This window comes from Heterocephalus glaber, unplaced genomic scaffold, assembly GCF_053883595.1.
Source record: "Heterocephalus glaber isolate CG9 unplaced genomic scaffold, H.glaber_assembly_v1.0 deba00001504, whole genome shotgun sequence".
Taxonomy (NCBI): Eukaryota; Metazoa; Chordata; class Mammalia; order Rodentia; family Bathyergidae; genus Heterocephalus; species Heterocephalus glaber.
This window is the reverse complement of record NW_028258324.1, coordinates 73,210,979-73,227,638: the sequence shown is the minus strand read 5'-3', so window position 1 is coordinate 73,227,638 and position 16,660 is coordinate 73,210,979. Positions and strand designations below refer to the sequence as shown.

General features: G+C 55.0%; 1 protein-coding gene and 1 long non-coding RNA gene across 5 annotated transcripts in view; both read right to left on the bottom strand.

Moving 5' to 3' along the window:
* Slc6a20 (solute carrier family 6 member 20) overlaps nt 1–16,660 on the bottom strand; it is a 33,715-nt gene that overhangs the window by 15,156 nt on the left and 1,899 nt on the right. For 2 of the 4 annotated variants that reach the window (XM_087186870.1, XM_087186871.1), the window contains exons 1-3: nt 10,519–10,687; nt 1,449–1,589; nt 469–560 (exon numbers count right to left, since the gene is read on the bottom strand). In XM_087186870.1, the coding sequence (XP_087042996.1) occupies nt 469–560; nt 1,449–1,589; nt 10,519–10,639 (354 nt within the window). In that variant the 5' untranslated portion in view covers nt 10,640–10,687. Of the gene's footprint in view, nt 1–468; nt 561–1,448; nt 1,590–10,518; nt 10,688–13,055; nt 13,932–13,958; nt 15,060–16,660 lie in introns of those variants that run through there. The other 2 variants (XM_087186873.1, XM_087186872.1) reach the window with 2 other exon arrangements.
* LOC147825455 (uncharacterized) lies at nt 10,819–13,041 on the bottom strand. The gene is made up of 2 exons (XR_015441074.1): nt 12,692–13,041; nt 10,819–11,761 (listed from the first exon to the last, which is right to left on the bottom strand). It is a non-coding gene; the product is annotated as an uncharacterized LOC147825455 (long non-coding RNA).

Below are 16,660 nucleotides of genomic sequence, written 5' to 3'. Positions count from 1 at the left end.
AAGAGCCCCTCCTGTGTTTCAGGGTGACAATGGTTCTTCTGGGAGAACTCTGGGTCTATGGGGGGAAAAGCAGGGGCTCAACCCGGGGCCAGAAACTAGGGAGGACAAGTGGCCATGGCAGGAAGGAATAGGGTGGACAGAAAAGGAGGAACAGCCCTACAGTCCTTCTGCGATATGGAGATCACTCTATCAGTTCTTGCCATGCATTTGCTCCTGGACTCACTAAGAGATCATTTTTATCATTTTGGGGATCACAGCCTATGAAAGCTGTAGGGCAGCTCCCCTATGTGTGTGCACAGGCATATGCATAACCCCAGCTTGCAAAGTGAGGGGTCTTGGACCTGCTTGTTTTGGGGTGCTTGGCTTTCCCCAGTCCTTCCTGCCACTTGCTGGTTCCCCCTGAGGCTGCCTCCTCCGGACTCCCCAGGTGGGGGCCCCACACCTGTTCTCTGATGCACAGTGGCTCACCTGGAAGGAGTTGAAGAGGTACCAGAAGCCCCAGGCATTGATGATGTTGTAGTATATGGAGAGGAAGAAGGACACCACCACGCTGGCCATGCCTGCAGGGAAGCAGAAGGCAGTGATGAGGGCCACATGTGGGGGGCCCACTGCCTCGTGGGTCAGGAAACCCCTTCTCTGCATGCACTTGTTACCCTTCATGAGGCTATGTCTCTCCCCAACCCTCTGTCTCACGAGGACACGAGCCCAATGACACCTTTCGAGTTCTCTGTACCAGGCCCCATGCTGAGCACCTCCCATGCCTCTGGTCCTCACAATAGTGTTGTCCCCGTGTCATAGAAGAGGGCACTGGGGCTTAGAGCTGGCCCAAGGCCACTCAGCTAATGAGCTGCAGAGCTAGGACTCAAACCTCTGAGAAAAGCATTTTGTCACTGTCTTGTGCCACCCGTATGCCCAGTAGGACAGTTGCTCGCTCCGGCTCACCCAAGGTTGGGTCACTGGGGCCAACTCTGTCCTGTGGTGCAAGGGGCTGGGGTGAGGCATCTGAGGCATGGCGGGACGGGGAGGCCCACCTATGTGGAGCCATGTAGAGTTAGCCACCTGGGGTGCTCTGAGGTCTTGGGAGCCCATGTTGGCCTTCTGGAGCACTGTGCCCAGCCCTTCCCATCCTACATGTTGGACAGCTCGTGAGTCCGATGTAAGACATAGTGGAGACTATGCCAGTGGCATCAGCAAGCTACAAAGCAGCTGGGCAGCTGCTCCCCTTCCAGATCCCCTGCCAAGGCCCAGAGCAGAGAATCCAGGTGCTGTTGGCGCCCACCGGGGCTGCCACTGCTGTATGGGTCAGGATCCAGCCCTCCTCAGCTCTAGTGGCAGCTCCTCTGGGCTGTCAGTTCACCCCGTCACTGGCTTTCTCTCTGGGTCCTGTACTTGCTGCTAGATTCCCATCTCCACCCCTGTCACCCAGGGGTCAGGAGGGGCACACGCACCAACGCCTCCAAGATAGGGGCTGATGGTCCTCCAGGCGCCGATGCTGCCCTGCCGCATGCACTGCCCCACCGCCAGCTCCAGGTACAGGAGCGGTATTCCCTCCACGATGAGCATGATGAGGTAGGGGACCAGGAAACTGCCTGTGGGCATCCAAGCCGAGGTCAGACCAGCAGTGCCAGACGGGTGGTACTGTGGCACCCCCCTCCTCTGCAAACACCCTTCCACCAGCCTGTCTTTCCCCTTGTCCACTCACCCTTCTACCTCCCACCCATCCATACTCGTTTTTCTATGTGCCTCTATTCTTCTGTCTGCAAATCTTCCACTTATCCACACATCTATCCCTCTGTCATTCCTCTCATCCATCTACCATCTGTGCATCCGTCTGTCCATCTATCCATGCACGCACGCATTTATCCACCATCCCTGCATCATGCATGCATGTATTCCTTCATCCTCCCCTCTACTCATTCATTCTTCCACTGCTCAGCCCATCCATGCATCCACCCACCCACCCATCTGCCAATCCACCCAACCATCCATCCATAAATCCATGCATCCATTCATTCATCCATCCACAACCAATTCATCTATCCATCTGTGAACTTATCTACTCATCCACCAATCCACCCATCCATCATGCAACCATCCATTCACCCATTCATCCATCCATGCATCCATCCACCCACCCATCTGCTCATCCATTTATCCATTCATCCACTGATCCACCCATTCATTCATCCAATCATCTATCCATCTGCCAATCCATCCAACCATTCATCCATTCATCTATTCATCCATCCATGCATGCATGCATCCACCCTTCAATCCTTTCATCCATCCATCATACACCAATCTACCCATCTACTCATCGGTCCATTCATCCACTGACCCATTCATGTATCCATTCATTCATCCATCCATCCACCTGCTAAACTATTCATCCACTTATCCACCCACCCATTCATCCAGTCATCCACCAATCCACCCAACCATCCATCCATGAATCCATCCATTCATTCAACCACAATCCATTCATCCATTTATATATTCACCCAACCATGCATCCATCCACCCATCAATGCATCCATGTATCATCCATCCAGCCATCTACCCACCAATCATCCATTCATCCATCCATCCATGCACCCACCCATCCATACACCAATTCACCCATCTACTTATCCATTTACCTATCCATTCACCCATTCATGTGTCCACCCATTCACCTGTTCATCCATCCACCAACCCACAAATTCATCCATCTCCTCCACTCACACATCCACTCATCAAGTCCCCCACCTCCTACCCATCCATGGATGATACACAGACATGTCAGCTGTCAATACTCCCAGGCAGAGAGGCAAACAGCCACTGCCTCAAGCTCCTGGAGCACCCTCCTCAAGGCCTCTCCTGGCCCAGTCCTCTGCCAGAACCCCCATTACATCCTCTCTTTCAGCGACTAAGGGCTGCTCAGAGCCAGGACCACTGAGTCCCCACATATTTTGAGCCTCCCTCTCCCCGAGTCTGCCCATCGGCTCCCTCTCTTCCCCCTTCTGTGGGGTCAGGGCACAACCCTCTTGATACCCATGTGAGGCATTGTCTGACACCCATTTACCGAGTGCTTCCTGGGCCAAGGCAGGGGACCTGGGAAAAGTCCAGTGAGAGAGGAGGGCAGGGCCTCGGGTGAAAGAAAACTCAGGCTCCGGCTGCAGGGATCAGGGGGCTCCAGTGCCACCTGACTCCTCAGTGCTGAGGTGAACAAAGAAACATCTATGCTCACATAAACACTGCCCAGGTACATGCATGCCTGCAGGCACATGTGCGTGGGGCTGCACCAGTGGGGCCCAAGGTACTAGGGACCTTTGTGTCACCCTGAGCAGCTGCAGAGCACCACCCTGAGACAGGACATTTTGCCTTGGGTAACGGTGGGCACACAGGCTGTGTCCGCTTCCTGCCGTCCTCGTCAAAGCCATGGACACAGCCTGGCCCACATGCTTGGTTATCCCTGGTCCCGGGGTGATGGATCTCAGCAGGAGAATGGCTGGGACAGAGCACAGGGAGGCAGTGGCAGGGGCCGTGGGCAGGGGACAGTGAGGTCCACTCCACCAGCCTAGCCTGCTCAGCTCCTCCATGCCCAGCGGGACCTCAGCAGCCGGCCTCTCACTGCAGGACTCTGCTGGGGGCTCGCCCCGCCCCGCCCCGCCCCGCCCCTGCCTGCCCTGTGCCCTGGCCTTGTCTGGCTCATGCCAGCCCGCTGGGGTGGCAGAGGAGGGGAGGCCGTGCGTGGCTCCCTCCCTTCCCTGACCGTGAAGGCTGGCAGGAGGCAGGATAATCTCAGTCTCCCCAGTGTCACCAGTGACCACGCCCAGCAAGGCCAAGGCTGGTGTCTCAGCGGCAGGGCCTGGCTGCCCAGGCCAGGAGCGATGCAGGCCCAGGTGGGAGTGTGGGGCCTTTCATCCCACCCCCCAGCAGTGTGTACCTGTCCCAGCGCTCAGTGGACACTCAATTCATGTGAGTGTGCTCTGAAATTACTTTGCTAATAAATGATGTCAAAGAATTGCATATTCTTGTGCGGAAAATGCACTTCAGCTTGTATTTAACATTTTTAATACAAAAGAAAACATGGAAAGGAATTATAGACCCACATATACAACCCATCATTATAAAATCTAAAGAAAAAACAGGAAATTCTCCATGGTTAGGCAAAGGTCTTTTAGAGAACAGGTCTTTTACCCTTTCAGCTCTGTGGAAAACAATTCAGAGAACAAAAATGCAAACTACTGACTGGGGAAAAATATTTGCAAAACACATACATGAGAAAACCACATGTCAGTTGTATACAAAGACTCCTCAAAACTCAATAGTAAGATAACAAGTTCTCATTCAAAAAAATGTCCAAGGACTTGAGCAGACATTTCCTTGAAGAATACACGACTTTGTCCATTTATGCTGCATGTCTGTGAGGCATCTGAAGTCAGTGGTGCTGCATGTCTGTGAGGCATCTGAAGTCAGTGGTGCAGGTTCTGCAGCATAAATGGACAAAGTCTTGTATTCTTCAAGGAAATGTCTACTCACGTCCTTGGACACTTTTTTGAATGAGAACTTATTTTCTTACTATTGAGTTTTGAGGATTATTTGTATAGACCTGACATGTGGTTTTCTCATTCTTAAGAGCTAAATTCATTGCTAAAGCTAAGAAGCTCATACTGTTGGTGAAGAGTTGGTCCTGCCTGGTGCTATAGACATTCATCATGAACTTTTAGAAGCTGCAGTTAAAAAGGTGGCACTGCCAGGCATGGTGATACATGCCTGTAATCCTAGCACTCTGGAGGCTGAGGCAGGAGGATTGCTGTGAGTTTGAGGCCAGCCTGGGCTACATAGTGAGTTCAAGGCCAGCCTAAAACTACACAGCCAGAGCCTGTCTCAAAAAAAAAAAAGTGGCATATATTCTTCTTTCATTTAGCACCGTAACTAGATGAGTTGATGAAATAGCAGAGGCACAATCGTTAGAGAGAATTAATGAGTCACACTGGTACACAATTCAGGCAGACAAATCTATTGATGTTGATAACAAAGAAATGGGTTTTTTTGTGCACTATAGTGTCACAATGATGTGCATGAGGATAAGGTATGTGCACTTTTATTGTCAACCAACATCACAGCTGCACAACTAGTCAAGTGTTTGAACCATTTCATATCAGGAAGACTGAACTGGTCCATTTGTATCGGTATATGTGCGGACAGAGTAGCTGCCGTGACTGGATGGCTTCCTGGTTTTACCACTTAGGTCAAAGAGATTGCATTTGAATGTGAGTCTGCATGCTGTGAAATCCACAGAGAAATGCCAGCTAGCTCAAAAATGTCACCTGGGGCAGAGGATTTAGCTCAGTGGTGCCACCGCCTGCCTTGCAAGTGCAAGGTCCCGAGTTCGATCCCTGGTACCAAAAAAAAAAAAGAATGATGCTCTCAGTGCAGACACATCTGATGAAGTGGTGGCCTCTTCATGTTCACATTTTCTGTTTTTAAAATTCCAAAGGCTTATCTTTTAATGTAGGGTGCTTGGACTCCATGTGGTGAAGCCATTTTGAAGGTTTCATGGTTTGTAGGATAGTGGGCACCATATATTATGCACAAAGCAGGCTTGGAGAACATGAATCACCTGTTGCAATGAACCCTTAACTTAAGTAGGACTCAGTATTTCCTTCTAAATGCAGCTTTGTTTCTTTTGTTTCTTTTCTTTTTTGTTGGCAGCCTTAGAGTCTTCCGCTGTCTCATCATTGGGTCTTTCCTCTTTTCAAAGAAGCCTGATGTTCGTTTTCTGCTGTTAGTCTTAGTCACTTTTCTCATCTTTGAGAAGCACCCCCAAATTAAAGGAGGTTTATTTTGGCTCAGTTTAGTCCACAGTTGCTGGCTCCAAGGCAGGAATGGCCTGGTGGAAGGGACTGGGGGAGGACAGCTGCTCACACCATGGTGTCCAGGAAGCAGAGAGAGAAGGGAGGACCCAGGGAGGGGGACAGAACCTTCCAGGCCCTGCCCCTAGTGCCACCCCTTCTGACCAGGCCCACCTCCTATTGCCACACTCGACCAGGTACCATCAGTGGGTTAGTCCACTGACAAGCACAGTGCCCCCCATGACCCAGCCACCCCAAACACCCCACTTTTGAGTACATAACAGGTCTGGCAGTCATTCTTGATCTAAACCTGGGCTAGATTGTGGGCTTGGCAAACTGTGACTGAGACAGGCGTGAGTGTGGGAAAGGGGCAGGGAGCGGCACACAAAGTAATGAGCAGCCTCGTGTGGACCGACGTGTCAGGTTCTGACTTAAAGCCTGCTACCTGACGCAGCTTCACTGTCACTTGCCGCTCACTGATCATTTTTTGATCTGAGTCTGCAAGCAGTTGGTTTATGATGGTCTCTGTGTAGCCAGCCCTCTCTGCAGATGCGAGTCTGTATTTGCAGCTGCTCCTCAGTGCTAGCATCACTGCCTCAACTCCACCTCAGGTCATCAGAGGTGCAGCTTTACCTGTTCACCCCCCACTCACCACCTGCTGTGTGGCTGGGTTCCTGACGGGTCACAGACCAGGGCTGGGGACTCTTGTGCCAAGTGGAAGATGCCAGATTAAAGAGGCTGCCTACCGCATGATTCTATTTACACGACCCTTTGGAAAAAGAAAGACTGTAAGGGTGGAAGATAAGTCTGGGTGGCCGGGTCAGAGGAATAGTATTAACACAGCAGCACATGATTGTCAGACTCAAAGAACTGACACCAAAAATAAGAGAAATTGGCCCTCCACAAATTTACCTCAGCAAAAGAAATATGTGCGTTGTGATCAGTTTTAAAACCAGGCTACTAACTAGTCCTCTTCCCACTGAAGCACTCTGCATTCCTTTGACCTAAAAACTCTGACACTGGCCCTGCACAGGGCCTCAGAGCTGCAGGGAGGCCTTTGAGGGGTGCATTTGTCCCCATGCGTCCCAGGGGGCCGCCCGGTCTGCCAGGCTTCTCCAGGGAGTGCTGGGGTCCGCTCCCCACCTGTGATCCTGGCTGATCTCATGCTGTGCTTTGTCCAGTGGAGGGCAGGGAAAGGACATTGCGTGGGGGCAGCTCAGGGTGCACTTTCTCCTTCGCCCTCGTGGAGGTGGCCCTGAGACTGTCACACAGGGGAGCTGGGCCAGGCTCCTGATAATGAAGGCCGGGTGCAGGGACCTCAGGCTGCAGGCGTCCACTCTGTGTCTCCCTGCCGCCTCTCCTGCCAGTGTCACCACCCAGAGAAGACCCCAGCCACTCGCCTTAAGTGCAGGATCTGCTGTGGCTTTGCACACACTGCTTCTTCCATGTGATGCAGCCTTGCACTGCTAAAGCCCCGGCTGCTCTGGGCTGCAGGGATGAGTTCACAGCCCGCAACGGCCAGGCGGAGCCACTGTGTAGGTCACTCAGAGCCGGGGACCAGGGACTTAACGCAGGACTTGGCACGGAGGCGGCTGCTCCTGGCGCCTTTATCACACATCACACTACACACAAAGCTGCGCGCGCGCACACACACACACACACACACACACACACACACACACATGAATCACTGCAGTGTAGTCCCTGTCTGCCCTTGGGTGACCCCCAGCACCGGGTTCCAGTGTATGTGGGGGGCCTCGGGCTGAGGTCAGAGAGAAGAAAGATAAGCAGGAAAGGATGGGCCAGGGATTTGGCTCAGTGGCTCTGCTGCCTGCCTCGCAAGTGCAAGGTCCTGAGTTCGATCCCTGGTACCAAAAAAAGAAAAGAAATAAAGATAAGTAGGAAAGGAGACAAGGAAACCTATAATAGTGCCAGGGATTTAGCTCAGTGGCTCTGCTGCCTGCCTCAAAAGCGCAAGGTCCCGAGTTCGGTCCCCGGTACCAAAAAAAGAAAAAGAAAAAAAAGAAACCTGTAATAGTGAAATTGTACCTTTTTTTTTTTGGTACCTGGGATCGAGCTTGGGTCCTTGCACTTGTGCAGCAGGCAGTGAAACCACTGAGCTAAATCCCCAGCCCGAAATTGTACCTTTTAAGAAAAACTGAAGCTTCAGGACACAAAAGTTATTCAAGCTTTGTTTCCTGCCCAGGAAAAATTCCTAAGGGCCTCACAGTCTGTAATGTTGTACGCTGGGCTCCAGGCCTGGGCCTTTCACCTGTGAGCCTGACTCCCTCCGGCCGACCCATCCTCAGCAAGCGGGGCAGGGACAGCAGGCTCAGCTCTGCACAGGTGCCCGCCCTGCCCTGTGACAGCCCAGTTGCTGAGCACCCTAAGCCCACTGAGGGCCCCGAGTGCCCATGAACAGACCCAGCTCCAGGCCCCTCGCCCTTCGAGGCCCACGGCATTTCTCTAAGTGTGCACGTACTTTTCAATCCGGCCTAATAAGCCCCTTCACGCCTCCTACTGACGCATCCTGGAAGTTCTTTTTCTGTGATAAAAGCGAACCTGCAAGCTGCCCTCCCTGGTGCAATCAAGGCCCCCAGCCCCACCTTGGAGACCTCCTTCAGCCCTCTCTGGGGACAAGGCCAGCTCTGAAGAGCCAGCTGTCCCCACCTCTTCCCAACCCCATCAATCAGCGAATGCTGTGAGTGGGGTCCTGCTCCCTGCCCAGGCACTAAGCGACCCCCGATGGGCCTGGCACACGGGCCTCCGGAGCATCGCCAACTCCTGCTTGGGGCAGGAGCTCCGGAGGGTGCTGAGTGCGCTGCAACGCTTTCCACAATTTGGGGCCAGTGAGCCGGGGGGCTGGCGGGAGCGGCGCACCCCACTGCGGCCGGGCTCTTCTCTTTCTCCTTGGAATCTCACACGGAGACGATGTAAGAGAAAAATGCCCTGTATTTCCACCTCCCCGCTTTCCTCCTCCTCAACCATCACTTTGCCAAAGGGCTTTGGGGCGCCTTCAGCTGCCCAGCTCCCCGGCAGCCCCAGCAGGGCACCGCCCGGTCCTTGGAATGCAATCTGCCAAATTAACATTCCTCTCGCCTCCTGGCCGGGGAAGGAGCACAAACCTAATCCGCTGGGTTCAGCGGTGTCTTCTGGGCTTTATAAACAAGTTCTTTGTTTGGGGGCCAGGGCAGGGTGCTGGCACGCACGGAGGGGCAGCCCAGGTCCCCGAGCGGGCGGGACCCAGGGCAGGTGCGGGGTGCCCAGGAGCCACTGTTTGTCTCCAGCCATCTGTGCCACGACGCCCACCAGTCCGCCCCACCAGCGTCCGCCGCCGTGCACCCGCCTGGCCCCAGCGTCCTCAGCCGACCATATTTCTCCTGCTTCTTCCTTAGCAACTCCCTGATGTGTCTGCGACTCCAGAGCCACCTGGCCTCACCTGCTGTCACCTGTACGCTGTGCAGGTGATGGCTTCCTGCGGCAGTGAGGGTCACCTGCCACTAGGTGAAGGCTGCTAGGGAAGCGAGGAGCCGGCCCCCAGGTGTCACGGCAGGTGGGCCAGGCAGAGCGCTTTTCATCTCCTCTGAGGGTAAACCCGCCCGGCGGCCTCAGGCCGACTCACCTTTCATACCCCCGGAGGCGCCAGTGTGATTTCGGATTAAAAAGAGGAAGTGGGGACCCAGACAGACTTTGAAAAACTATACGAATCAACATTTTGTTGAAGGAAGGTGTTTTTGAGCTTGGGGGTTAGGGAAGGAGGAGTGGGTTAGGTCTTGGCCAAGATCTTAAAGGGGTCAAACCCTGTAGGCACTTTTCTCTCACATCGGCCCGGCCGTTCTTTACGGTGACTAGCAACGCTGATTATTTGAGATGCCTGTGCACACACACCGGACAGCGTTGACGTAAGTCTTGTTAACACTTAGGTACATATTCCCAATTCTCTTTTTTTTGAGTGTCTTTATTATTATTATGTATTTACTTATTTATTTTTTGAGGCAGGGTCTCCCTATGTAGTTTAGGCTGGGCTTGAACTCATGACGACCTGCTGCCTCAGCCTCCCCAATGCTGAGGTTACAGGGGTGCATCCTCACACCCGGCTTTCTCTGAATACTTTTAAACATCACTGTTTAAAATTTCATCTCCGATTTATACACCTCTGAACCCTACTCCCCCTCTCCACTTACACGGTATGAAAAAATATGCAGACAAAGCGTCCTGCCCGCCCCTGAGCTGGTGCTGTGCCCCCAGTGCCCTTGCCTGGCTCGGGAAGCTGCCAGCGCTTTGGTCTCATTGAAGGCGAGGACATTCTTGTGTTTTCTACTTGTTACAGCACTTTCTTCCGGGCAGAATTCTAGGAGATGCAGTAACTGCAGGAAAAACTTTAAAGGCTGAGACTTGAAAGTTCTCTCTCTTTCTCTCTCTCTCACACACACACGCGCGCGCAAACACGCACACACACGCACACAGTCCCCACGAAGGTGCTTGGATTGCTCCGGGGTTCTGTCTGTCCGTCTGTCCCTGAGCTGCAAGGTCCAGGATTAGAAGAAAATAGTCCAGAATAGAATGATTCCCCTTTCCCTCCTGTGATTCCAAACCCAAACTTTTTCCCCAAACTAATTTAAAAACCGGAATGACGGGGCTCCTGGTCCCTGGCGCCTAACGCCGGCCGCCCACTCACCGCCGCCGTGCGTCTGGCACAGGTAGGGGAAGCGCCATACATTGCCCAGGCCCACGGAGTAGGAGATGCAGGCGAACAGGAACTGCAGCGGGTGCCCCCAGCGCGCGCGCGCCTTCGCCATGGCCCGGCTGCGGCCCGCGCTCCGCTCCTTGCTGCACCGCGGCGCGGCCCGAGGGTGGGCGGGGTCGGGCCGAGATCCGCCTAGGCCGGGCCACCGCCCCCGGGCGCGCGGGGCTGGGAGCCACGGGGCCCAGCTGGTTGCCCTTGGCGGAGGGCAAGGTCACACGGCCCGCGGAGGACTAAATTTACGCTTATGACATTTATTAAATTTAAGTTTATCACCGTAAGAGACACAAGGCGGATCCTCCCCCCTCCTTCGAAATCCCTGGTCCTTAGGGTGCCGCTCCTGCAGCCCCTCTGGAGCCCTCTCTCCTGAACGTCTCTAGCTGCCCGGTTCTTGCTGCCTCCGTCACCCGTCACCCGTCACCCGGCGCCCGGCGCCAGCTCCATGAATGAGGAGGGTGAGGGCCCAGGCCCGCTGTTACGTCCCACCTCCATCGCATGGCGCTGGGCGGCAGCAGTCGGCCTGTTTTTGATCACTCCTTGTAAACACACCCATGAAAGAAGCTTCCAGAGCGGCTGCAGAGAGGAGCAATAGCGACAGGATCCTGCGTTGGAAGCGACGGGTGCTCCAAGGAGAATTATGGCAGTGGCTTCTACTGCAATAGATCCTTAAACATGTGAACAATCACCGCCGCCACGTGTTTTGATCCCCATGTGTCAGACTGAGACCCAGGAACAACCGAGGCGGAGGGACCCGAGGCTCCCAGAAGCGGACAGGGCATGTATGCAGGGCAGGGGACGCCTGCCGGGTGCCGGGGCCAGGCCAGGCCAGGATGAGGCCTCAGGTTGCTCTGGGCCCGCAGGGTGACGCGGCTGGAGCCCAGCAGTCTTACGTAACCCAGGGTATAGTTTGTGCCCCGACTCGCCCTACTTCCCCGTGTGACTCAGAAGGCGCTGAACCTCTGAGCCTGTTCCTCCTGTGTAGGGGAAAGGACACAGCTTCCCCTCACACACTCCTGCAAGGAAGGGCTCAGTGGAGCGAACTGAGAGCCTCACCTCCCACCGGCCCGAGTAAGAGCTCAGCTAAGAGGCCGAGGGCACTGCAGGAGGAAGGAAGCCACGGACTGGCCTCACGGTGAGCGAGTTCACATGAACCCCGGCTTCCAGCAGCGCATGGGACCTGGTGACAGATAAAATGCTGAATGAATAAGCAAAGTTAAGAAGAAGGCAGAGCTGTTGGTGAACTCCTACTGGAAGCCAAAAGGAGATGGCGCTCAGGACAGGGACTGTCCCCTGTGCTGTCCCTGGGGCCTGGGCGGGAGAACGGAGGCTGGGCAGCAGGTTGGAGCTGCTCAGGCCAACATCTGCCCCGAACTTTCCGCCCCAGAAAGCAAAGGAGCAAAGCCCACGACTTCCAGTTTAAGCTTGAGATTCCAATCCCCTTTCCCAACCCCTGCCTCCTCCAAGGAGTGGAACCACATGATTCGGGTGGCCCACTGTGGCCTGGACCTCAGGGTTCCCACAATGGCGCCTCCGGCCTTAGGGAGCAGCGTCCCAGACGCTGGGCTCTGCTTCCCCGAACTCCTGAGTGGGCTGCAGAGGCCGGCGCCCTCAGCAGAGGTTGCCTAACTGCTACCAGCCTGGAGCAGCAGGACCAGTTCCATGCTCTCGCTTCCGTGGCTGCCCCGCGCTTGTCGTGGTGGTGATGCCCTTGCTGCTCCCATGGGTGTGCCTGACAGCTAAGGCGACTCCGAGTACCCAGCCAGGGCCCACTGCATCTTTGCTCTCTTCCCGCTGACCCCTGCTCCTCCCTGTGCCCGGCATGGCCTTGTCGCTGTTGTGTGTGACAGGTTTGTCTCTGTCCCCGGGCTGTGCCAGCGTCTTCCAATCAAGAGCCAGTCACAACTTTCCCATAGTCAGTTTGGCAAGTGTGTCTGTTACGCTTCTCTTTTGGAGTTTTTTTCTTATGCCCTGTTTAAAAGTTCGCTCCCTTGCCAGCCCCAGGCCACAAAGATACTCCTGAGGATTGAGGATTTAAATCCACGACGAAGTAAGGGCCAAGGATCCTCAGAGGGAGCCACCCCACCCCACAGGAGGATGACAACCTCACCATGAGGACACCAGCCGCAGTCCAGGGCCTTCTTGTGCTGGGTCCCTGAGCTTTGATTTGATAGGGATGCCTGTTTAGTGTTGGTGAGTCACTTGCAATCCCAGCTTTCTGGGAGGCCGAGGCAGGAGGAGCATGAGGTCAAGCCCAAGCTGGGCAACGTAGCAAGATGCTGTCTCAAAATAAAAACATTAAAAGGGCTGGGGATGGAGCTCAGTACTGAGGCTGTGGTTCATTCTCCGGTACCTCCAAAATAAATGAAGAAATAGATAAATGCAAGCAAGCTGCTGAATCATAGACAGAAAGAAGGTGTTACTCCCTCCGCGCTCTGTTGTAAGTTCTGTTCTCGTCAATGAGTTCTCCGCGCCTCCTCCTTGGCCCCAGACTCCATGTCCTCTGCTCCCCTCCTCGTCTTGGGGCGCTGACCAGGGCCCCCCAGGCTCCCCCAGGGCTGCGGCTCTTCATCCTTGGCCAGGGAGGCCAGCTGAGCCGAAGGTGGCTCCATCCCCACGGGGTCTCCAGGGCTCCCTCCTGCACAGCCGCCTTTCTGCCTGCTGAGCCCCAGAATCTGCTCTCCGCACTCGGCTCTGATGCTGTCCCTCCCCGGCTCTGTCCCCCCTCGCTGGCCTGGGCCTCATGCTTGCCTGGTTCCGCCTGGCTCCCTCCGGCCACCTTTGCCCTGCTCCTTGCATTGCTCCTCAGCCTCCTGCCACCCGCGGCGCGGGACCCCCGCTGTCCTGGACAGGAGCGGCGGGGGCCAGGCCCTGTGGGGCCTCCTACTCCCCACACCCGGCTTGGGGTCCCAGCCCAGGTTCTGGCCTCTCCTTCTCCCACGTCCCTGCCCCAGTGACCATGGAAGTTGTGAGGCCCACAGAGAGCTGGAGGGTGGCCCGTGCCTCCCACTTCCTGTGTCCCCCATGTGCAGCCCAGGCACAAGGCGCTTGGAAGTGAGGACTGTGCCCCACGCCCCAAGGGTCTCTGTAGTGGTAGTGATGGGAACTCTGGGAAGTGACCAGACTGATACATTGTAGCCATGTCCACTTTTCTGTTACTTTTCATCATGAGACACAGAAAATTGCACAGAAAAAATCCTTACATCAACAAATGATCCCCCTCAGCTCAAGAGATTTTCAGCAGCCAGGTACACACACACACACACACACACACACACACACACACACACGCGCGCATTTTAGATTTGCTTTGACAATCAGCTGTCTTTGTCATAGATGAATTCTGTGAAGAAACCCATACCTTCCGTGTTTCATACCTTTCTGAGCTCACATTTTACATGTGCCGAACTGCCAGATTCCTGCAGTAAGTTCCTAGTCCCCACCTGCCCAGTGTGCGATGCAGGCCTGAGAAATAAATACACTAAGAGACAGAGCTAGGAGAGAAAGCGGGGCCAGGACAACCAATGCCAGTGCAACCGACACAGGCCCTGGCCAGTCCCAGGCAATCAATTGGGTGAAAGGTGAGCCACGTGCAGGTTCTATGGAAATTAAGGTAAACAAGGCCCATAAAGGACAAAATAAAGTGTTCTCTAATCAGGAACAGAATACACAAAATATATGGTTGTAATTAGAACATTGTCCTTCTAGTCTGAAGGTTTTAGTTGTGGGAACGGGGTTTGGGTGCGAGTTACTCTGACCTGGGCACGTAGGCTTCGGCCAGGCTCACTGCTATAAACAACCAGTCGTGGGGTTAGCTCCTCACAGCCTGCCTTGGGCGGTCCTGACTTTCCCCTGAACACTTCCAAGCAATAGGACACCTGGCAAATCGGCCAGAGGCACAGAGTGCCCAGGAAGATGGGGAAGGAAGATGAGGTGGCAGCCACAGAACCAGGACCGGGCCACAGCTCCAGGCCAGGGCGGCTTCCCGTCCCGCATCCCCTGGGACGTGACAGGGACAGAGGCACCAGAGGACTTGGGAGGAGAGGAAGTGAAAGGAAGCAGAAAGCCTGCAGGCCGTGCAGCCATCGGCAGTTGGGAGACGTTCAGATAAATGTTTGAATCTATGTCTTCCTGGGACCCACTGGGGATGCTCAAGCTTCCTGAGACTCACAGGGGAGGACAGGAAGTGCAGCCACCGAGTCCTCTCCTGCAAGCGCCCACCTCTGGGACAGGACGCAGTGTGGAGAGGCAGTCGCCAGGCGGGCCAGTGGTGAACGGTGGTCGTGTTCACAGCAATCCAAAGTAGGCGTGTTCAGTGGGCTGGGGAGCAGCGCCAACAGGCGCAGAGGGAGCTGGGGTGAAACCCCTGGCTTCTCCTGGCCATGGGGCGGCCGTCCAGCTTCCTGTTGGTCTTGGCTAAACTCATTCCTTCCCCTCGCGAATCTGTGCTGGGAGCAAGAATCTCGGGATTATCCTGCCTGCGGAGGGAAACAGTTGGCATGCTGTGAAAATATTTCCCAAGGTCGGCAAGTGCGTGGGGGCCCCTGGCCCCCATCTGTGACCCCGGGAGCCTGCCTGGGACTGCTGGGCTGTTCTGAGCTTGTTGCCTGCTTCACACCAGGAGAGGAATTTGTGCCTGGGCACCCAGGTTCAGAGGGTATTCGGTTTCTCTCACCTCATCATCCTCAAAATGTGGGCTATGGCCCAGTGCCCTGGGCAGCACCAGGAGTTGTGAGAAATGCAGGCTCTAAGGCTGGATTTTAAAAACAAAAAAACAAACAAACCAGGTGAGGTGGTGTCATCCCAGCACTCGGGAGGCTGAGGCAGGAGGATTGCAAGTTGGAGCCCAGCCTGGGCAACTTAGCAACGTGGAGAGATTTTGTTTCAGATAAAAAGGGGCTGGGTTGTAACTCAGTGCGAGGGCCCTAGGTTCAACCCCTCAGGGGCACCCTGGCTTTTTAAACCTGCTGCTCCCCCAGGCCGTTTCTGGGGCTTTGAGCATGATGCGCACGGCCCCCAGGAGAGGTTCCGGGCGTGGAGATGTCCTGCGTATGGCTGTGGCATGGCCACCCTTCCGGGAGGTCCTCCGCTGGTGAAGGGTGTGGGCGCCCTCAGCCCGGGTAGCCCTTTGCCTCCCTCAACCCCTCATTTTCGGCCCGCTGGTTTTTCCTTTAAGCAAATCCTTCTCTAGAGCACGTTTGGAGTCCACAGGGAAAGTTGCATTGTTCTTCAGTGGCCTTGAGGAGCCTCGAGTCTTCCCTGCTTGCCCGGCGCTCTGTCCGCTGTGTCCCTGGGAGTGGCACCTTCCAGAACTTTCCTGTGGTGTTGCTCCCCCTTCTACCCCGAGTCACACTCTTGTTGCTGCCTGCTGTGCTTTGCTCCCTTTCTCTAGAGCTTTGCCTACTGCCTGTGAAGAGTGCATAGATACATGTGCAGTGTAGCAAATCCAAGTCAAGGGCCCTTGTGCTCCACTCAGGTAAAGAAACAGAAGCTTTCCAGCGCTCAAGAGCACTCTCTTGGGTGTGGTGGCGCAGGCCTGTCATCCCAGCACTCGGGAGGCTGAGGCAGGAGGATCGCCATGAGTTCGGGGCCAGCCTGGGTTACATAGTGAGTTCAAAACCAGCCTGAACTACATAGAGACCCCCTGTCTCAAAAACCAGACACAAGAGCACACTCTTTCTCCTTCTTCAGTTCTTCATCCAGAGATTATACTATCTCAGTTTTTAAGCCAGTCTTGATGGCAAGTGTCTATAATTCCCACACTGGGGAGGCTGAGCCAGGAGGATCACAGTGAGTTTGAGGCCAGCCTGGGCTACATCGTGAGTTCAGTCCCCGGTTTAACTGCTCTGCCCTGACCCTGCTGAGCTGCTCATTCCCTCCAGTGAGAACCCCAGTCTTTACTCTGGTGGCCCCTCCCTCGTGGGCTCGGTTCAGGGGCTCCTGGGTGAGGCCAACACCGAGCCTCCCACCAGGGTTGCTCCCACCCTGCCCGGGCGGCCCTGGTCATCCTCATTGTGCTTCGCTGCCATCACCACTCCAGTGCTTTCTTCTAACATCCCATGGGGTGTGGATGGCAGTC